Below are 22,499 nucleotides of genomic sequence, written 5' to 3'. Positions count from 1 at the left end.
CTTCTTCTTCTTCTTCTTCTTCTTCTTGTCCACCAGTGCTGAGGGAGAGCAGGTGTGTGGGGCAGCAGGACAGCACTGCTCCCCAGGTCTGGGAGGTGCCAGCATTTGCTGGCTGCAGGAGAGGCAGTGCAGGAGCTGGGCTCTTGAGCCTGGAGGGGGGAAGACTTGATGGGGCGGTAGAGTCACCATCTTCACCCTGGCTGCCTGGCCGGTGGTAGAGAAGAAGGCCACAGTACACATCTGTGTTCAAATCAGAGTTCCCTAGAGGAGGAAGCAGCCACTTCTAGAAGGGGGGACTTTCCTATCAACAGACGCAAGCAGGCCCGGCCAGCCACTAAGGAGGCAAGTGGGCGGCCTTTAAAGCCCCGCCGAGTTCTGAGATTCTGGGATTCTTTCATCTTCGACACCATCAGCCAAGGAAATGGTGATGATAATGATGGTGACAGAAGTCTCCATCCATTGAGCATCTATAATAAGACTAGTTCCTTTAAAAAAAAATTATGGGGGGCGCCTGGGCAACTCAGTCAATTAAGGGTCTGCTTTCGGCTCTGGTCATGACCTCAGGGTCCTGGGATCGAGCCCCGCATCAGGCTCCCTGCTTGACGGGGAGCCTGCTTCTTCTTCTCCCTCTGTAGCTCCCCCTGCTTCTGCTCTCTCTCTCTATCTCACATAAGTAAATAAAATCTTTAAAAAAGTAAACAAAATTTTTTAGGTAACATACAGTGTAATATTAGTTTCAGGTGTAGAATTTAGTGATTCAACACTTCCATACAATACCGGGTGCTCATGACAAGCGCCGTCCTTAATCCCCACCACCTGTTTCCCCCATCCCCCACCCACCTCCCTTCTGATAACCAGAGCCTAGTTCTTTCAATACTGTATCTTTAATATGCATTCCACCTAGGAGGGAACTGAGGCTCGCACAAGCTAACCGGTCTGCCCAGTTAACGGCAGAGCCAGGGATTGAACCCACATCTATAGGATTCCCAAACCTACGTTTTTTCTAGGACACCTTGGAAGACATACTGGGTGTACTTATTTTCCAAACCCCTCCGGGGTATATATGCATCCCAGAGTATATATGCATCTGATATGCTCCTCTCCAGCTGAGGGCCTGACCTGCCGCTGTGGCATTGTGTGGACGGGGTGTCCAGGTCTTGCCGCCAAGGAGATCGTGGCCTGGGACCGGAGGAGACCAGACAGGCAGGCTCAGCTACACTTGAAACCAAGGCGATTTGAAGGGTGCAGATCTGTCTGTTGCTCAAGCACCTGGGACGGGAGGCCTGCTAGAGATGGCACTGTGGGCCAGAGACTTGAGGGGTGGGTCAGGGCTCCCCAGAAGGGCCTTGTGTGGGCTCTGGGACAGTCCAGGGGGGCGTGCTCTTGCACTGGAGTGAGAAGGCTGTGGCCTCTAGGTGGAGACCATCGGGGATGCGTACATGGTGGCGTCAGGGCTGCCCCGGCGCAACGGGAGCCGGCACGCGGCTGAGATCGCCAACATGGCCCTGGACATCCTCAGCTCTGTGAGAGGCTTCCGGATGAAGCATGCCCCCGACGTGCCCATTTACATCCGGGCTGGCCTGCACTCAGGTATGAACCGGGGGCCTGGGGGCGACAGGCCAGACCAACGTCCCCACCCTGCCAGGGCTATGGGCTGGGGCAACCCCAATGGTGTGCTCTGGGATTCTGAGATTCTAAAGCTCTACGATAGAAAAATTGGCATTTTTTCTTCTATTAGTGGAAGGTTCTGAGATGTTGTAAGTCAAAGAATGCGTGATGCTCAGTTTCATTCACATATATAAATACACACACACATATGTTGCCCCAGCATCTGTCAGTCATCTGAGGCCATCCCGAGGAGCCGATAGTCTGACGGAAGAGGCAGGACAGAGACCTTCTGTGGTTATGCAAACAACAAAATGTTTGCTGGGATGGGTCTAGGAGGGACGGCGGGGTCTCTTATACATGCTTCTCAGGCCGCCACCCCTTCCTCCCTCCATGGTCACACCTGCAGGATAAAGTCCAAATTCCTGGCCCTCTCACAGCCTCCCAGGCTCTTGCTATTCCCTCCAGCCTCGTCTCCCATCACTTCCCACTTGCCACTCCAACCACACTCAGCTGCTTGCCGCTTCCCACAGACATGTGGGCTCTCTGTCTCTGTGCCTTGGCACCTGCCATTCCCTGCCCACTCATTGTCTCGTCCTCCAAGACACAGCTCATGCACCACCTCCACCAGAAAGTCCTCTGGGCTGGGTCAGACTCCCCCTTTCTGGGCTGGCACAGCTCTGATGCTTCCATCTGACATTGATCACAGACAACATTGATACACACCTCCCCCCACCCCCACCTGGCTGGGAGCTCCCCAAGAGCAAAAACTGGCTCTGATTTATCTGTGTCCCCCTGCCCCCAGCCCAGAGCCTAACACAGGTATCATCTCTTCTCTGGGTACTGTCGGAGACTCCATACAGCTTAATCTTCACCCCCAGCTGGAGCCCAGGAGGTGGGGTGGAGACGGCAGGGGTGGGGGGACTTGGGGGAAGGGCAAGACTGTCATGGGAACCTCTCTTGGGTCCAGGACCTCCTGGAACTCACTGGGCACATTTGAGTTTCAGGACCTTGTGTGGCAGGGGTCGTCGGTCTCACCATGCCCCGGTACTGCCTCTTTGGTGACACTGTTAACACTGCATCCCGGATGGAGTCCACAGGACTGCGTGAGTGTCTTACATTTCTATCTTGCCTGGGTGAGGACTCTCAACAACCCCTGCAGCCTGGCTATTTGAAACAGTGCTTAGTAACCAAACCACCACCTGGTGGCAGTGTACCTTAGTTGTCAGTAAAACAACTATACGGAGATAATTTATATCTCTGGTTCTTTTAACTTTCCATGGGGCTTTTGTGATGATCTCATGAGAGAAGGCAATGACTTGTGAGCAGGAGGCCTGGATCCTAGCCCTGTCTGCCACTGGCTTGCTTAGTGTCCTTGAGCAAAATATTCTTCCTCTAGGTCTTGGTTTCCACATCTTTACAACAAGGAGACCCCTCTCAATTTTTTTAATGCCATTTTAGGCCCTTGAGGGCACTCTGATGGCTTGGTTAGAACAGGTGTAAAAGTTGGAGTCCTAGGACTTTGCTTCTGGCCCTGGAAGCGTGTGCTCCCTAATGCCATTTGGTACACATCCTGCGTGACTACATGTGCTGGCCCTAGTGGGGAGTTCGGCTCTTAAAAGAAAAGTAACTGCTTACCTGCTCTGACTCAGCCTTCATAGACTTCCCTATAAATGAAAATTACGTTCCTAGGGGTTTTGACTTCATCTTGAGTTCCTCTTAACACTCAATCTATGGAATTTGCTTTTCCTCGAGGCCTCTATTTTAGTGACCAACAGTCTACCAGCGGGACAGGAAGGTCAGGTGAAGGGTGTTGTACGAATCAGTGTTGTGTGCATTACTGGCTGGAACTGGGGCTGTTACAGGTCTTAAAGATATTACCAAACACTAGGTATGCTGCCACCAGGTGTTGACTTGATTACTACCTTTCTTGTCAGCATATAGAATTCACGTCAGCAGAAGCACAGTCCAGACACTGCTCAGCCTGGACGAAGGCTACAGAATTGACATCAGAGGCCAGACTGAGCTAAAGGTAGGGGAACTTTCTTTCCTGGAATTGATGGAAAAATCCCCGCCCCCCTGCCAATCCAGTTTCTGTGGGCAGCAGGAGAGATTCTTACTCATTTGACTGATAGAGAAGGAAATGCCTGTCTGTAGTCGAGGACGGAGTTGATCACCTGTCCGCATCACTCCCCAAATTCGAAAAAAACCCATTTCGTCCTGGGAAAACCACTCCCTCATTGACTCCTCATAGGAAGAAGGGCCAGGGTCGAGAACGTACTTCTACTGATGACATACCTGGGCAGCAGGCTGGTGCCTGACATTAATATATTTTTTGTCACAGCAATCGTCAAAGAAGGAACAATGTCCCCATTTTATAGTTGAGGAAGGGGACTTAGGCAAAGTGATTCGTCCAAAGTCACATAGCTTGTATCCCAGATCGGACGGCTCTAAAGCCTATGCTTTCTCCATGACATTGTCGGGCTCCTACTCATCCCTCAGGACCCTAGAGCTATCTCACCTCTCCCGGAAGCCTGCCCCGACCCAGGAACACCCCTCTTCCCTTTCCCCAGCTGTAACTGTCATGCCGTCTCCGTGTGCCCACCCCTCCCACGACCGCCCTCTGCTGCTGCAGGGCTGATACTGGGTGATACTTGCCCACAAGCACCTTTGTATTCGTTTTTGAAATGTTAACATTCAATAAAAGGTCATGGTTCAGTATTCCCATGGGTGAGTGACTTTCTTCCTACCCCACTTCCTCTCAGTCCCCCGTTCCTCGGGGACAGTCAGGCCTGGTGGTAAGACTGGAGCAGCCTAGACGTTTAAAGGGCCAGAACTGTGACCCGGCCCTAGAAATTGCGTGCTCCGTGGCACTCGCTTCATTACACTGTGAAACGTCAGAGCAAGAGGGCGCAGCTGGGGGAGGAGCTGCTGAGGGAGGAGCAGCGGCTTGTCCGCGGTCACACAGCCTGCGACGGCGGGCGTACGTGGACTCCTTAGCTCTGGAGGCTGAGCTCTGGAGGGAGAGCGAGCGGGAATAAGTCTTGTTGGGGGAGGAGGCACGAGATGGCCTGAGGAACAGAGCATTCTGAAGCCAGAGGGGAATGCAGAAGGGGGTGGGGAGGGCAGCACACCAACCACAGGCTGGTTCCGGATGGCCTGGGGGCTCCACGGGGCAATACCCGTCCCTGGCCAAATCCATAGGCCAGCCAGCCCTGGCCCCAGTGCCCCTGATGCCACCTCTACTCCTAAGTTCCTGGCAGCCGTACCCCCATCCCAGGCAACTGGGTCCTGCAACAGTTTGGGAAAATCACAGAGCACAGCATCTTGGGCTCTTAGCATTCCAGGTCTGTTGGTCGTAGAATTCATGACTTATTATTCAGCTAGTTCTCTAACAGATCAATATTAAGGCATGTAATCCTCACAACAACTCATGAGGTATTGAGGAACAGAGAGGTGACGTAAATTGGCCAAAGTCACACAGCTAGCCAGTGATGGAGCCGGGATTTGGACCCAAACGGTCTGGCTCCCGGCTCCAGGCTGCTCTGCACGGAGCTGTTTGGAACTGTGCCCTTTCCTCTGGCCTTGCTCTCTGCCTGAGAAGCTGTGCTCACCCAATCCCCTTTCCTCTCTCCTCAGGGGAAGGGCGTCGAGGAGACCTACTGGCTGGTGGGGAAGGCAGGCTTCCCCGGGTCCTTCCCCACACCTCTGGACATCAAACCTGGGTAAGAGGAACTTCCCCCAAAGCTCAGCCTCTTGTGCTTGAAGTTTGATTTGTTCTTTTTCTGATGAGGGTATCACCCGTCCAATGCGGAAAACTTGGAAAATACAGAATTCTTTAGCGATTAAATGTCACCTCTTCCCACTGCTGAGAGACAGCCCGCGGCTGACGGTTTGCTGTGGATGAGGTCATGCCGCCTGGCTGGTCTCATTCTGATCTGAGCTCTGCGTGCGGGTCAGACCACGTCAGAAACACACATCCCTCGTGACGGCACCGGGATTGCAGCGCCGAGGGTGACTCAGCCTCTCTCTTCTTGCCGCGCACGCCCAGTCCTCCCATTCTGAGCCGGTCCTGGGTGATGCTTTGGTAAAAAGTGACCGGGCGTTTGTCGCCATTCAGACTCTTTCTGCAGGTGAGGAACGTATAGACCAAAGGACACAGACACCTCAGGGCCCGATGAGGCAGAGCCTCCGAGAGCTTGTGCCCGCCTGGAAGCTTGGCTCTTCCCTTTGTCCTCTGTCCCGTGTGGCCCTATGTCCTTCCCTGAGGGCGGTAAGGGCGGGGTGGCGAGGGAGCTGTTTTACCGCGAAGTGCTCTTCTCAAGCAGTGGACAGCCTACACAGGGCTGAGCGCAGGGCGGCCCGGGGCTGCCCGTGGCTGAAAATGACAGTTTCCTAGAAATGAGAAGGTCCAGGGGCCCACAGGCTCAGTGCAGGTGTGGAGGCTGAGCCCCAGTAGGGTTTTCTGTCATCAGAACTTCCGACTGGCTCCCCTCACCTTTTCCAGGACGGCCCCCCACCCAAGGCTGCCCCATCTCTTAAAGACAAGAAATGTGCGGGACGCACGTGGTCTTCCCAGGAAAAAGCCAGCACTGAAGCAACCCAGGGGCCTGGCTGGTGGGGCAGGGGCTACAGGCAGGGAGCTGCTCAAGGAGGCCATTTCCTTTCCACCTGCCGCTGGGGTGCCCCAAGGGCATCTCGAGTGCCCTCCCCCTGACGCAGCGTGGGGCCCAGCGCAGCAGGGCGGGGAGGGGGCTGGTGGGCACACTCTGGTGCGCTGGCCAGGGTGCAGGGCACACGGGGGCACCCTTTTTATAAGGACACCCCAGCCTCCTGGATGCAGAAGCAACTTCTGCTCCCAGAAAGGCCTCCACGCAGCCCGGGGCCCTTCCGTTTCGCAGACAGTGTCCGTGTGGACAGTTTGCTGGGACAGCAGCACGGGCTGAGGAACAAAGTATGGCCTGGGGCCTTCCCGTGCGCCACGGCACCCTGGCTCACCCATCCGCAGGAGAACAGCCATGGCCCTTTGTGTCCTTTTCTTGTCCAGCAAGGTCTTCTGCTCCAGCCCGCCTCTCTTGCCCCTCAAAGAGCAAGCCTCCTCAGCCCACAGCCTTCCAGGGCGCGCCCGGGCAGGGAGCCGCACTTCTCAGAAGGCCTGTCTGCTGACGGTGACTTCACTTCCTCACCCACCACTCCCTGCCCAGCCCCCGCAGTCTGACTTTCACCCCCACGCACCCAGAAGACTCTGTGAAGGTCACCGGTGACCTCCATCCATGTCACTAGATCCGCGGGCTAGTTTTGGTTCTCAACCCGACCCACAGCTCAGCAGCATTTCCCCTTTGCCCTCCCTCTTCCCAGAAACACGCCCCAGGCCTCCCAGCTGGGCTCCTTCCTCTCCAATGCAGCCTCCTCAGGCTCCCCGCCAGCCAGCACCGTGCCTCTCCCGGGCCCTGAAATGCGGGGGTTCCCTTCCCACCCAGACGCTGGTGACGTCTATCACGGGCCTCAGCCTGACCTACCCTCCGGAGCTCTGGGCTGTGGAGCGCTCGCTGTCCCTCAACAGATCTTTCGGGAGCCCCACCTGGCAGCCTGGCCCTCCTCCAGAGCTCTCTCCTCGTGGGTGGCCTCGTCCTTGTCCTCCGTCACAAAGGTGGAGGAGGCCGTCCTGGAGCCCCCAACCGCTCTGCCTTCACACACCCCACCCGAGGGCTCCGCGGCTCCCCACTCCCCCATCCACAGGGCCTCTCCACCCACCACCTGGCAGCCGGAGCAAGGTCGTAAGTACAACACTAACGTGATCCATAGGAAAGTCCCCCCGCTAACACCCTCTGGGTCTCCCTACTACTCCGAGGCTCAAGCCCAAGCTTTCCTGCTGCCCCCGACACCCGTGCCTCTGGGCCGGGCCTGCCCCTGACCTGGGCACTCTGGCTGCCTTCCACGGCTCACCACCTGCTCCGGACCTCTTGCTGTTACCCTAAAACACCCTGAATGTCTTTCTAACTCAGGGCCTTTGCACCCGCTATCCCCCCGTACCTGGGATGCTCTGGCCCTTTCCCTTCCGATCCTGCAGGCCTTGGCTCTGAAGCCCCTCCTTCAGCAAGCGGCTCTGATGACACACGCTAAAGGAAACCCTGCTGTCACCTCCTTCCCATCTCCCAGCATCGCATCCCCATAGCACTTGCTGCTTCCTGACGCTTCTATTTGGTTCCTTTATGGAACTTTCCCCTGCTTACATAAGCTCCAGGAGATCTGGCCGGTGCATGCACCGCTGGTCTTTCAGTGCCAGAAGCCCAGGGAAGGGGAGCTCTCAAGCTCCCGCTGGCTCCCATCAGGCCCCTGGCCCACCCCATCCTAGGAGCAGGAATAGCAGGTCTGGCAACCATTTGTCATCCTGAGCTTGTCAGCTGATGACTTTTCCACTCCCTGATGGAAACTTTAGAAAGTGCCAGAAACGTTTTCATCTTCTTGGCTCAGGGAGGGGAGAGAGCTGAGATGAGCCCCAGTGAGTTCCACCTGACTTGGGAGCCTCCCAGACCTTCGGGCAGGCGGGGGAGAATCGGCACCCTCCTCGCCCACGGGCTCAGACCTAGCACGCGGACACAAACAAGTGTGCACACCCACTTTACACCTGTTGTGGGCATCGGATACACGCACACATGGAAACACCACCACATACCCCTCTGCTTGCCTGGTGATGAGATCACAGACCAAGACACACACACACACACACACACACACACACACACGGAATCTCTGTGGGAAGGGCTTGGGGGGACTTGTCTTGGAGTTGTGTCTCTAAAGCAGTTACGAAATTTTTACTTGAACTATATGCTATAACGTGATTTTTTTTAAGGTCAAGTTTTCTAAAGATGCTTTTATCCTCACTTTCTGTATTTGCCATACCTGCCGAAGTTATTTATCTTTATCTCTTTGGGGATGTTTGGGGAAGCCGGTGAAGGTCAGAGCAAGGAGACCCAAGCCGCCCTCCCATGTCTTGGTGTCGCCACAACAGAAGCTTCCATCTCATGACACAGAAACACTCCACAGAACGGTCCCTTCTCTTTCCTCTATCCCTGCCGACCAGGCTCAAAACCTACCCCTGCCAGGTTGCTGCGAGGCCCTGGCTGTCACTCAGAGCCTTGCTTTCTTCTCCACGCAAAGGTCATAACACTAACCTACCCTCCTCCAGGCACATAAGGGAAGCAAATAAGAAAATGAACGTGTGTGCAGGGAGGGCACCCAGGGTCCCTATCCCAGATATGCCTCGTACCCCAAGAGTCACAGAGCCCCTCAGCCCACGGCATTCTGGCTTCCCAGCAATCATCTGGAGCAGGGGATGGACCTGGGGCCAGCTCCCCATCTCCTGGGAGGCCGCTGGACGCGAAGGCCCGCATTCGCACGAGTCTACACCACTTCACCTCTCTGAGCCTGGTCTGGGTGTGCCCATGGCGGGGCCGCTGCCGGGAGCAGGAGAAGCCCAAGAAGAGAAGGGGCTCCTTGCAAGCAATGCCCACCCCTGTTGTTCTGAGTGGTGGTCTTATTACTTTTGTGTCTCCTTTTCCCCTAGGGACCCCTGGCAGGACCTCATCAACCAAGAAATCAGGGTGGCCTTCGCCAAAGCGCGCCAGAGCACGGCCGGGCCCGGGAGCTCAGGCAAGGCCTTCGCTGGGCCCTGAGGAGGAGGACAGAGGGGAGCAGGGGCCTGTGCCAGCCCAGAAGCTCTTGTACCTAGGTGGCCCCGAAACCTCTCCCTGCTCCAGTGCCCGCCAAGAATTCTCTTCTGAGCAACCTGGCAGCCAACAGGGAGCTCATTACTAAGTGCCCCGGAGCGATATTAATCGATGCATTCCAGTATGAATCCTGCGGGGAAACTTGCCTCTTGACACAAAAACAATAAAAATAGAAATACTCCCTCCCTTTCACGCAGTGCTTTGTTCCTGACAAATCGTTTTGACTCTGAGAGCTTGTTATCATAGACCTTATTATTCTTTGGACCCAGAACACCCTTCCCACTGTATAGCTGGAGTGCTGGGGCCAGAGGCAGGAGGCCATGTGCCCCAAGTGGCACAGCTGTCACAGGGAACAGCACGACGGAGGCCGGGACCTAGAGCCAGGCAGACCAGGGCCCCAGACTTACAGGGACTGCCTACTGCTGTCACCTCGCGTCTCCGAGACTGTGTGTCATCTCTAAACTGGGTGTTGACGAGGCATGTAAGCCCTGTTCCTGAGACACTGTTAGTATGCTGCCTCCTTCCCTCCGCTCCTGCCCTAACCACTTCACCCTCTGGGTATCTGCGAGCACTGTGCGGGGAGTCCAGGTCTCGGGCTCCCAGAATCTCAGGAGAAGGAAGGGAAGTGGAGTGATGATTCCTTAGTTCTTAGGAAAATGAGACTTCTGTCTTACAGAGAAAAGCAAACAAACCCACAACCCACTCATTAAACTGGCTTCTAACATCAAAGAGTGCTCACCAGAGCCCCCAGGCTGATTTCAGAGCCGGCAGACAGAAGCGGGTGGAATTCATTTCCCCCACTGAGGGCAGAGGGCCAGGGGCCAGGGGCCAGGGGGCAGGTTCAGGCCTAAACAAACTTGTCCTTCTTCAAAAGACCCCTTGGGAAGCAGAGCTGGCGCAACACGGAACTGGGGGTCGTTGGAAAAATGTTCTGGTGGGGGGTGTGCTCACAGGAGCTAGGCTGCGTGTGTGTGTGTGTGTGTGTGTGTGTGCGCGCGCGCACGCGCACGCTCGCACTGGAGCAAGAGAGAGGAGATGCGAGAGTCCCGTGGATGATATGTGTATGGAACCACGAACAGCTGTGTGGTGGAAAGTGCTGGACTCAGCTTTGGGAGATGCCACGGCCCGTCCTGACCTTGCATGACTTTGGGCCTAACCTTTTCACTCCCGAGTTTCCGGAAATGCAGGATGGGCCGGTCCCCTCAGCTCCCCTGTGAGGAAGCACTGTGGAGACAGCACACCTGGCCGAGCGAGGCTGCAGTGTTGAGCAGGGAGGACCTGCGCACGCCCACTGGTGGGACACACCCCCGGCTTTGTGCGACCACATCTGTGCCTGGGGTGCAGCTGGGTCGGGGGTGGGGTGCAGAAGCGTGGCCCTGGTTCCTCCACGGAATTCAGTGGCCCACATTCCCCCTGTGGATCTTCTCTCCTCATCTGTAGAAGGGACGTGGGGTCCAGATGACTGCGACACCTGGTCCCTCTGGGTGTGAGGCTTTGTGCACACTGAGTCTCCGTGAGCACCCGTGTGCGAAATGGAGACCGGTGTGGGGGGCAGACCCAGGAGACCAGAGTCCAAAGCAAAAGCCAGCTTTCCCATGGCATCCCAGACCCCAGTCTCTCTATGCCCTGGGCTCCTCACCGCACAGCGGGGACCAGGCCCCTGCCCTGCATGCCTTATGGGGCTGCTCTTGGGTCCATGGTGGCAACAGCTGTGAATGCACGCTGTCACCAGATGAAGGCCTCAGGGTGCCCATGTGTGTGAACAGACCTGTATGGCTCTGTGTACGTTCCGTGGATGTGAAAGGGCTCTGAGCAGGCGAGTGCCGCTGTCCCTGCACACGCGTCTGCGTCTGCATGTGTGCTTGTCCATGGATGTGTGAGTGTTGTCAGGGCACGCATGTGTGCATTTATGTGTCTGTGTGTGCGCGTTTGTATATATGTGGGCCTCGGGGGGTCGCACATACCCGTGTGTCTGGGAGCAGCGGCCAATCCCCGTGTATTTGTGTCTGTGTCCAGCATTTGTGGCATGTGTCCAAGAGCACACCTTGTACATGGATGGGTTGTATGTCTGATTGTGCCTGGATCCAGCCATGGGTCTCCTTGCTCTGGGGCCCTCCAGAATGGTGGTGTGGGGAGAGTAGGCTTCGGCCTTCTGGCCAGCCTCTGAGCTCCCCATGCTGAGAAGGGCTAAGGCAGCTGTTCTCAGTGTCCCTCTCAGACCCTCCAGGGCGGACGCTGGGGGCTCCAGGAGGGAACTCTCTCTCCAAGGCTATGAATAGATGCCCCCCACACCGGGGTCCTCGCCTTTCCCCAACCTTCCCTCATCAGGGGGGACAAGCTCACTGAGGACAAAGGCCAGCGCCCGCCTGGCTCCTGCATCGTGCCTCCGCCCTGGGGCCGGGCTGGCTTCCTGTGTGCTGGGAGACGGAGGGCTTACCTGTTCCACACCTACCACTACCAGCTCTCTGCCTGGAGCTTCCGTGCACACTGTCTCAACCACAACACTCATCAAGACGGGAGGTATTTGCCCACTTCCTAGATGAGGAAACAGAGGCTCGGAGGGGTGAAGTGATTGTCCGTGCCAGGCTCTGTCTGTCTTCTGATCGGAGGTGGTTACACAGTGCGACGAAAGTCCAGAGAAACAGCAGTGGTCCCTGGAAAGCTCGAGAGCGGGCAGCCGCAGGGGGCACACGGCTTTTCTGTGAATGGGGGGTGAGGGCGAACCTTCCTGTGAGGCTGAGGAGGCTTTGAGGAGCTCCCCTCCTGTCACGAGGAGCCAGCCTGGCATTTGCATGGGGCTTCCGGGCATCCGCCCCGGCAGAACCCCAGAGACGGGGCCCCAAGTCATGACTTTCATGGTGAGTCAGTGCTAGCTGGTCCTTGTGAAGTCCCCCCCCCCTTGCCATTAGCCTGCTGCCATCCTCCTGTCCCTTGGTCGGTTTCCAAACACGGAACCCTCCTGACACCTCTAAGGAGTGGAGTTCTCACGATGGCAGACAGAGCCACAGGGCTCCAGAAGGTTGTTGCCGGGCCTGGAAGGTTCGGCGTGTGGCTCCTCAGGCAGGCCCAGTGTGGAACGGACTCCTTGGGAAAGCCAAACGCTTCAGCCTGGCCCTCTTGTACTCATGCTGGCGTCACCCCATCTGCCCCCTTCCACTCAACGTTCTGCTCACGACACACTGCTCTTGCCTAAACCCCGAGGGATGCCACATCTTAGTCTTGCTATTTTCTCTACCTACATGTCTTGATCCTTTTTCCCACATTTGGCGAACTCCCAAACATCATTCAAAACCCACCCAGAAGCCACCTCCTCCTGAAACCCTTTCCCAGACCGTCCCTGTGGGTAATCAGTAGCTGCCAGGCCTGACCCTCACTTGATGGCAGGAGCTGTATCTAGTTCATTCGTTTGGCCCAAGGCCCAGGAGGAGGTGAGCAGTGGGAAACTGAGCGGACGAACTAACAAACCGAAGAAGCAGCTAGCCCAAAGGCTTTCAGTGGACAGTCTCCCCTCTGCAACGCCAGCTCCTGAGCTCTCCTGGCCAGTCCCCCCTCTGCTATTCTCTGTGTTGGGCCTGCTTAGTCTAATGCTTAGTTGGGACCCTGCACGCCAGGTATGCGCAGTGTGTCAGCCCATGGTTTCCCTTGGCTGCCTGTCTCTTCTCACCACCAGCCCTCCCGCGGCTATGGATGCTCTCACCTCCACCCCTGCACTAGCCTGAGTAGTCTTCCCTCACCCCTATGCTTCCCACCCCTTCCGTCCAACTCCTCCTCACCCTCCATACCTCTGTTCCCTGCTGCCTCCTCCAGGAAGTCTTCCCTGAAACCCTCGCTTCATCCCTGCATACTGCAGGAGGGGCACCTCCTCTGGCCCCCCAGCCCCTCAGCCACCCTGTCCCACCCTGTCCTTGCAGACTGGGGGCTTCCTTAAGGGCAGGGCTGGGCCTAAGCCCCCTTTCTGTGACCCCAGCAGGAGAAGAACTAGAAGAGGGCAGGGGAGGTAGAGGAGGCCACAGTGGTGGCAGGTGGACCTCCCTTTGAGGAAATCCACCTGCACGAAGATCCAGGTTTGCTCAAACATTGTTCCAGCTGAGTCTACACTCTTCCAGGGGGAGGTGAAGTGGCGTAGAGCGGGACGAAAGGGCCACATGTTACCAAGCTTGTGGTGTATGTGTTGTCTCAGAGAGCCCACCTTGTAGCCCTAGGTAGGGGGTGTCACCATCCCCACTGCCACTGCGTTCACCAGGGCCCTTCCCAAGGGCCAGCCATGCCCCTCTTGGCCCGGCCCTAGCCCTGGGCTCGCAGAAGCCATTCCTTCTGGGGCTTCAGGGTAGATTGAATCTTCGAGATCCCTTTCCAGTTTGTGGGAGTCCTTGAGACTCTTCAGAAGTCCACTAGGGGGCAGGCAAGCTGTTCCAGAGAGAAGCAGGAGCCCCTCCAGCCACCCCAGGATTCCCGGCCCCTCCCCAGCCAGCAGGCTCCAGGGGTTGACTGCCCAGCCAAAAGGGGAGGGCGCTGAGGCGCAGAGCCATAGGTGGGGCCCACCCCATAGAGGCATCCTGCTGGGGGACTCTCTCTGATGAGTGAGGGACAGTGAGAGGACGGCAGATGTCAGTGTCCTGCCCCAGCCAAAGAGCCTGGCCCAAGGTGGCTTACGTCAGACTTCTGTTGAGTCTCCAGATATTTGCAGTCCTATCGAACAACACCTAGGTGACGTTCACAGGGCCCACCATACCTTCCCCAGGGAGGCAGGTGTAGTGGTCCCCGTGCATGGACAGGAGAATGAAGCTCTTGCTGGCAGCTCTCTTCCATTGCTGACTTAGACCTCCTTCTGGGCTCCAGGCCCAGCATCTGGCTGCCTGCTGGGCAGCTCCCCAGTGAGCCACAGACTGCCCTGTCTGCGCTCTGCCTCGTCACCTGGCCAGAACCAGGAGTGATCGCCCTCTCTCCGCTGTCCTTCCCACGACTCTCTCCCCAACCCCCATCCCCAAATCAATCCGCAAGTCTGTCCCACCCACTACACTGGCCTCTGCCTTTGTCCAGGCCCCAGCATCAGGGTACTCAGTGATGACGTCGACCTCCGGGCCACTCCTGCCTCCATTCCCCATTGGCCCGCGGCATCCCCAGCCTACCTGTAGCACAGAACTTGCCATGTCACCTTCCTACCGAGTACCTTCCCCACCGCTGATGACCAGGGCTCTTCGCCAGGGAGCTCCTGCCAATGGGGCCCTCCCCACCATCTCCTCTGGCGCCCAGCCCTTTCCCGCCCCCGTGCCTAGCCCCACTTTGTCCTCTCAAATTGCTCAGACCCTCAGTTTCAACCTAGAGGATTGCTATTATGAGACATTCTTATTAATGTCTTTATAGTTTTTTATAATTAGTTTTAATAACCACCACGCCCCCAGATCTGGACCCAGTGACCAGGAGACTGGGTGACATGGTGTCCAAGTCCCAAATCCTAGCTTGAGGAACATCACAATATTCACTTGGCTTATCTCCCAATTGTCATCAGGTGCATGGCCTGGGGAAAGTTAGGCTGTGGGGGTGCTCTGTGTTTCCCTTGTGTGATACAGCCCTAAAACCAGACCCAACTTCCCAGAGCATCGTGAGAAGCGGAGAGTTTGCTGGAGATCTCCTGGGAGCCAGAGAAGAGAGCACATTCCTCCACCTTGTACAGCTGGGCTTTATGAGTCCCTCCCAGCCCCTCAGTTCTCCCTCCAGTCCCCTCCCTGGCAGAGCCAGCCCCCGCTCTTGTTCCCCATGTCCCCCTTGCCTCCCAAAGCCCCTATCATTCCAAGCCAACCAGCACCCAGCCTCCACGTCCCGCTTCATTGGCAGCTACCCAAAGAGCAATTATGTGACTGGCCCAAGGTCCAGGAGCTTTTTAAAGGGCAGCATCAGGCTCACCTGTCTGTTGGGGAGCCCGTAGGAGGGTCTTCATCCCCCTGGAAAAAAGGAACTGATGCAGACGGAATACCTGCACTTTAAGCCCCACTACGATCATGCCAGGTGGATATTATTCTCCCCATATTTTCAATGAAGCCCCTGAGGCTCAGTCCAAGGTTCCCCAGCAAGCCAATGGCAGAGCCAGACCTCGACTCCAAAGCCCCCACCGCGTGCGCCATCCTGCCTGCCTTGCTGGCCGCGGCTACACGCTACGTGGAAAAGGCTGACGTGGACAGGGTGACGGCCTCAGCCGCCAGCGACAGGGTGGGAGCAGCCAAAGGAAATGGGGTGAGCTCTGGGGTGAGGTCCAGAGGAGCAGGCTGGTGAGGCCAGGCCCCGGGTGAAGCCAAGGCCAACAGCCAGGTGTCCGGACGACGGCTGGAGTTGCTGAATGGGCAGACATCAGAGCGTGCTGCGGACAGAGGTCAAAGTCTGTGTCTGCAGTGTCAGTGGGGCAGTGGGAGAACGAAATGGCAAGGGCGCCAATGGGCTCAGGCCATCCAGAAGCCTTCGCGGGGCCTTCCAGGCACTGGGCAGGATGTCTTCAAGGCAGGTAGCCCTAGGCGGGGTGGTCCTCTGGCAACTCTAAACGTATAGAGAGGGACAGAGACAGAAAAGAGAGGTGGGGAGGGGAAGCGCAGGACAGAGTGGGGGGCAGGGAGAGAGCGGGAGTGGCAGAGATCACGGAGCACAGTTGGGAGACGGCAAGAAAGGAGCTGGTGGAGGATGTATGTGGGTGCGTGATATGGAATCTGGTCCCTGTGAGTAGTGAAAGAGACAGGAAAATGGGAAATGGGACATGTGCTTGGACCCCCAGGGCCATCAAAGGGTTTTAAGCAGGGAGTGACCTGGTCAAATCTGTGTTTTGGAGAGACTCCATCTGGCCGCCACGTGGAGGATGAATGGCTGGATGGATGAACAGGAAAGGGAGACCCTGGGGCAGGAAGGTCTCCTGAAGGGAGGGCGAGAAGAGGAACAAGCCGGCCCGAAGGCAGAGGGAGACCCAGGCGCTTTCACATATAAAGACCAGATGGAGGAGGAGGAGGAAGAAGAGGAGGGGCCAGAGAAGGATCCGAGATGCTGGAGATACGGAAAGAGAGCCAGGAGAAGGCATCACAAGGTGCCAAGGGGAGAGGCCATATCAAGAAGGAGGGAGTGGGCAACTATGAAGAATGCAGCCAAGGGACTGAGGGACCGGGGGAGGTGGGGATGGAAGAGTGTGCTCCCGCAGCGCTTCTGGTCATGGAAGCTGGGGATGAGCTGCTTGGAACCATGAGGCTGGAGACAAGTGGAGGGAGAAGGGAGGCATGTGGGGGGGTGGAGATGGACACAGCAAGGGTAGGCGGCAGACACAGCAGGTCTTGCCAGGAGACAAAAGGATGGGGCAGTAGCTGGAGGGGACATGGGTCGGCCTGGAAGGGGTTCGGGAAATAGGGGAGTGTCCATGCTGAGGGGAGAGGCTGCAGGGAGAGCGGCTGCCCAGTTCTCCTAAGAGATGGCCTCTGCCAGCAGCAAGCACAGCCCGGCCCCCAGGATGCCAGGCAGGCCCTGATTCGAGCAGCGGTGAGGACAGTTTCAGGGGTTGGGATCAGGCCTCAAGCCCTCGTCTCCTGCCCCCAGCGTACAGAGGAGAGGGAGAGCAAGCAGGCAGAAGTCATACGGCCCAGAAGAGGTCAGAGGACAGCAGTCTGTAAGGCTGAATACCCATTCCCAAGCTTCCAGACCTAGTGAGAGGCGCTGGCTTTGGGGACAGGGCCAGGGCCAGGCCTCCACTGCTTAGGACACGGGATCCAGCCCTCCGCATCCTGCAGCCCCAGCCCGGCCTCTAAGCTCCCGGGGTCCTGAGCTCCCAGCATCCCATCGGGATGAATCACAGGCTCCCTCGGAGGCCACGACAGTCTGTCAAGCTGTGTCCTTTCCCTTCTTCCCTTTCACGCCCCAGGAAATCAGCCACTCGACTCGTGTAGGATCTGCTTTGGAGAAAATCGGAGTCACAAGTCATGCGAGGTCACAGCCTAGTTCCCACAGGCACGTGCACATGTGTCTAGGTATGTGCACTGGGTCTGGGAGCCTGGGGATCTTGAGTCTTTGCCGTGTATGTGGGGTAGGAAATGCGTCTGCGGCCAACGCGTGTGGTACGTTTGTGACTGGCGTGTGCCCAGCACGTATGCTCGGGGTGTATGTTTGTCCTGCGTGCTGCCTGCGTAGCGTTAGCGTGAGAGTGAATTTGGGAGGGCGTGTGTATCTGTGTGGTGTGACGATGTGACTCTCGAGGGTGTCTCTGTGGAATGTTTGACATGTCTGTGGGCAGTGTGTACCTGTGTGAAACGTTTGCGTAAGCTTGGTGCTTGCTGTTCTCGTGAGCTGTCGCCCTGTGTGTCCCGTACGGTCTTCGAGGGGCTCTACGAAGGGCGCATGCGCGCGTGGGCGTGGCGTGTGCTTTTGTAAGTGGGCTGTGTCTGTGGGTGGGGAGCGTGTGTGTGAGGGGACAGCACGGGGGGAGGTGGGACAGCCCAGCACTGCACAGAGGGGGAGTTCTAGCTTCCACGCTGCCGTCTCCTGGCTGTGTGCCATGACCTAGTACTCCAGCCTCAGTACTCCATGAGCACCCCTCCAGCCTCAGATTTCCCCCAAAGCCCCGTACTTGAGCGATTCTAGGAAGGCCTTCTGGTCATGAGGAAGGCAGTGCGAGTAGGACAGGAAGGCGTCATGGTGGCCTGTGCCAAAGAAGATGGTCCCGGTAACAGCTGGGGTGCCCAGCCCTCGGGCCCCTAGCCTATGTTCTGGAGGCCCCGCCGGTCCCCCTGCAGAATGGGAATGCTGCCCACTCTCACTGCCCCCGGGGGCAGCCACAGATGCAGGTTAGACAGGCCCGGTCCCCACATCTTCCAAGCACAGCCAGGGGAGACTTCACAAACCATGTCACTCTTCCCTGGACGAAACCAGCACAAAGTGGATCGAACTGCTGCAAAAAAAAAAAAAAAAAAAAAGCAAACAATAAGCCGCCAGAAACCACAAGCAGTGCCATGGACTGGATGAATGCCGCGGGCAGGCAGGTACTGACACAAAGGAGCTCACCCCTCGAACAGCCCTAGTCGTCCATCATTGCTCCCCGTGACAGAGACGGAATGTGTTCAGAGAGGTGAGGCCGCCGGCCTGAAGTCGCAAAGCAGTGGGCAGCACAGTGAGGGTGGGAACCCTGGTGGGTCCCCCTCTGAAATCTGGGCTGCTTCTCTCCCTCGGCTTTGCCCTCCTCAGACCACTCTTCCTCCCGCCCAAGAGGGGAGAAAATACAATGTTCCACAGAAGGGGCATCGTGGTAAATTTAAAGAGGTTTAGAACACGTGCTCTTTTGGCTAATTAATGTTGCACCAAGGGACAACATGTGAGAATGTTAAATGAGTAGGGGCTAGAGCCCTGCTGCAGACTCATCTGCACTGGCTGTGCAAGCTTGAGTTAATCACTTAACCTCTCTGGGTTTCTTCCTATGTCATCTATATAAAATGAAGATAATAACGACAGTAATAGTAATAATAATGATAATAATAAAAATAATGTTTACTCACTGGGTGTTGTAGGATTAAACGGGTTACAACACGAAGGCTGCATTAGAAAGCTGCCTGGGCCAGCCCATCCCCTTCCCAACTTGAAGGTATACAGAGGCCTCACGCTGGTCTCAGAATTTCACTCATGGTGAGAAAGACTCATAATCCTGTGAACCATAGCTTCCCATCCCCTGCTTCATTTCGGCAGCTCATTGAGGAGGGGCTGTGGTCACCTCCGTCTCACAGAGGATGAAGGCTGTCCCTCACCCTCACACGGGTGGCGTTTCTCCAAGGGCCTGAGGACGGGCAGCACTAAAGCCACTGGGGGTTTGCACAAGCCGAAGCTTCTGGGCCCTACCTGGGACCTACTGAACCAGAGTCTCGGCGGTACCTGGCAGTCTGTTTTATCAAGCCCTCCAGGATTCTGATCGTCTCCACAGTCTGAGAGGAGCTAGGCGAGGCCTCTGAAGAGCCTGTGGTATGAACCGAGGAGTACCTCATGTGGGGCGAGTCAAAGAAAGTAGGGTGGGGGAGGGGACTCACCCCCTCAGCACCCTCTTGGGGCCTAGAATCTGATGTTTTTCTTGGAGTGGAAGTAGAGGACGCAAACAGGATTCTCTGAAACTTCAGGAGGTGATCTTTATCTATGGGGGTCACCTGAGTATGTGTGAGCAGGTTTCTAGAAGCTTTGCCTTGGGGCTTTGACCCACCCCCCCGCTGGGGAAGACAGATCCCAGAGCCTGCTGGGAGCTCGGCACAGTGGGGGAACCGACGTTGGGAAGGGACCTCCAGGGAACCCCTGGATACAGAGTATGCCCACCATGGGATGCCCTCCCTGGGCCACAGCCCTTCCCCTCATGGGAGTCGGGCCTTGCCTGAGGAGCCCAGGGCCCACGTCTGCCCTGGGCCCACTGCGGCTACCTCGCTTGGGTCTCTCCACCTCGGCCCCTCTCACTCACTGTCTCTTATCACCGGGTGCTTCAGTCAACCACAGAGTCATAGCCTCTCAGGTGAGGAAGATGACATCAATAATCATACTGACCCAACAACCCCCATTCCACTCAGCTTTCCATGGTATAGACCCAACGCACCCTTGAGGTGGCAGAATGACAGTCTCCAGTACACAGATGAGAAACTGAGACTATCAGGAGAGAATGACTTGTCTGAGGTGGTCCAGCTCGCCTGTGGCGGGCTGTCCCCAAGGCAGCCTGGCCTCTACTTAATGCTGTCCTCAGGGGCACTCATGTGCTTGCTGTCTCCCCCCTGGCTTGGCTCTGCTGCTGCTGTTGGAAACTGGGACATGACACCTTATGAATTGTGGGCTATAACCCAAGCCCATACCGATAACTCTGGATCATCAGAAGAAAGTTACATGGGGCTTTACCTTGAAATGGTTAAAATGGAAGAGAAAGTTATGTGGCTCAAAGGGACAAACCCTCAAGTTCCCAGCAGCCTGGGTGCTGAAGAGAGCTGTGGTTTCATGGTCCACGGAGCAGCCCAGTCAAGCTCTGGAGACGCTTCTGATCCGGCCTGCCTGCTTTGCCCAGTCTCGAATTTTCTCGTCTACCCTCCCCCCTCTCCTGGGGGCCTCCCAGAGCCTCCAGACTCCTCAGAACCAGTTCTAGACTCAGAGCCCGGAGCCTCCTGTGTGGCGGCGGAAGGGTTCACAGGGCCTCACTTTCCCTGCATTGGTCACTCCTGGTGCTCGTGTCCCCACGAAGAGCAGAAAACTAGCCAAGCTAGTCTCTGGCCATGCGTGAGGGCCTTGGAGTCTGAGGACTCAGATGGAAACGGGGGCTGTGCCCTGTCCTGTCAGCTGTGTGACTGTGGGCAAGTCACACCATCCCTCTGAGCCTCGGTCTCTCTTCTGTAAAAGGGGGGCAACAATAGCCCCCACCTCGTCGGATGACCGTGAGGAGGAGATAATTCCACTATAGTACCTAGCATGAGGCCTGGTCTTGCAAGCCCTCGTTACTCCCGCTTAACACATCAGCTATTCCTCAGAGCAAGGGCGCACCTCCCGTCCCTTTCTAAGTGCTACTTTCCCAAGCACCCAGCATTGGCTTTTGGCTCACAAACTCCCTACAGCTGACATCCAGCAACATTTGCTTTCCTCTCCTACTGTGACCCCAGGAGGTGGCCCATAGCCAGCACGGTCTGAACCCAGCTGCCCTAAGGAACACGGGGCGGGGGGGGGGGGGTGGGGGTAAAAGAACTGGGGAACCCAGCGTTCTGCCTCAGAAGGCAGGGCCCCAGGAGGGGCTGATAAGGGACTTCCTGACTCCCAGGGGCCCCCAGAGGTGCTAGGCAGGGGCAGGGAGTGAGGACGGCCATATCCTTGCACTGAGATCTGGCCTGGGAGTACAGAGACCAGGGTTCAATTCCTGACTCCAAAGCTGTGTGACTCGGGCCAGTTGCTTAACCTCGCTGAACCCGTAGCCTAGTCCGTGATCGATAATACAGACACCTAACTGAAAGGCTCTCTGTGGTTGTTTTTATCCTGATTTGCCACAGAAGATGAAAGACTGGCCCACAGTGGGGGTTGGGCACAGAGTAGTGGAAACCAAATTGAGGGCCCAAGGTGCTATGGTCCTTTCCACTTCAGCTTTGCAGTTAGATGGGGACAGCAAGGCCCAGAGGTTTAGCGACTTGCCCAAGGCCACACAGGATGTGCACATCATTGCCTTCCTGGGCCATCCTGTGTGGTCTCAGGGGCCACTCACTCCTACTTGAGGCTTCTGGGTTTCATCTTGGCCTGAGGTGAAGCCCTCCCAGGGAACCTTGAGCCCAACTTGGTGCCTGAGAGGGTTTTCTCAGCTCAGGGTGGTAGTCCTGAGGACACAGGAAAAGCCACGTCTACTATCTTCACTGACAGAGGGAGGAGGGAATGGAAGCATTTTCACAAAATTACCAACCCAGTCCAGACTGAGCCACCCATCGATGGGCTGTTCTGGAGAACTCCCTGTTCCTGGAGGTACGCAAGCTGGGACCAATGAATGCTGGATGGCAAGCCGGCCTTGGTGGCCTTTTAAAGAAAGCCACCCCCCCCACACACACACACACACATGGCTGCCAGGCAACCCTGACCCTGCTCAGTTCCGATCTCTCCCCCTCCTTCAGATCACACTCAGACTCCTGGACTCGGCCTTCGAGGCCTCTGGACTCAATCATCCTATGTTCTCATCTGCCTCCCATCTGGTCTGGGAGCTCCACAAGGGTAGGTCCCGGATGCTTGTATTCCTCAGCTTTCTGGGGCCCATCAGGGAAGGGAGGTCACGTTCACTGAGCAAGTCCCACGGGCCAGGCCTCTGCCCAGGTACTTTACACACACTGCTGCGTTCGAGTCTTCACAGCAAGCCACGCCGTCAGATGATATTATTAGCCTCACTTTGCAGATCCACCAGCTGAGATCAGAAAGATCAAGCAACCTGCCAAAAGTCACACAGCAACATGACTGCTGAAGCAGTGAAGAGACGAAAGAAGGGGCACTGAGCACGTGGCATTCTTGGCTTTCCGTCGCCCGTGCCAAGGGGCCCCCACAGCAGGGAGGCACACTTGATTGCCCATCTATCTCTGACTCTTGGGGAGCCCCATCCGGACACCGAGTGAGGTGGAACCCCGTGAACTAACTAACCACAACCACAGCCTTTGGCGGGGGGGGGGGGGGGGGGGGGGG

General features: G+C 56.8%; 1 protein-coding gene and 1 long non-coding RNA gene across 2 annotated transcripts in view; one reads left to right on the top strand and one right to left on the bottom strand.

The window, feature by feature from the left end:
- LOC103678130 (guanylate cyclase D-like) overlaps positions 1–9,506 on the top strand; it is a 38,988-nt gene extending 29,482 nt beyond the window's left edge. The window contains exons 14-18 of the mRNA XM_040630876.1: positions 1,416–1,590; positions 2,613–2,711; positions 3,543–3,637; positions 5,245–5,330; positions 9,173–9,506. Coding sequence (XP_040486810.1) covers positions 1,416–1,590; positions 2,613–2,711; positions 3,543–3,637; positions 5,245–5,330; positions 9,173–9,281 — 564 coding nt within the window. The 3' untranslated portion in view covers positions 9,282–9,506. The remainder of the gene's footprint in view (positions 1–1,415; positions 1,591–2,612; positions 2,712–3,542; positions 3,638–5,244; positions 5,331–9,172) is intronic.
- LOC121102888 overlaps positions 1–22,499 on the bottom strand; it is a 58,547-nt gene that overhangs the window by 23,478 nt on the left and 12,570 nt on the right. The window lies entirely within an intron of this gene.

The sequence above is a fragment of the Ursus maritimus genome, unplaced genomic scaffold (assembly GCF_017311325.1).
Source record: "Ursus maritimus isolate PB19 unplaced genomic scaffold, ASM1731132v1 scaffold_16, whole genome shotgun sequence".
Taxonomy (NCBI): domain Eukaryota; kingdom Metazoa; phylum Chordata; class Mammalia; order Carnivora; family Ursidae; genus Ursus; species Ursus maritimus.
The sequence above is the reverse complement of the archived record's forward strand: the minus strand, read 5'-3'. Positions and strand labels throughout refer to the sequence as shown.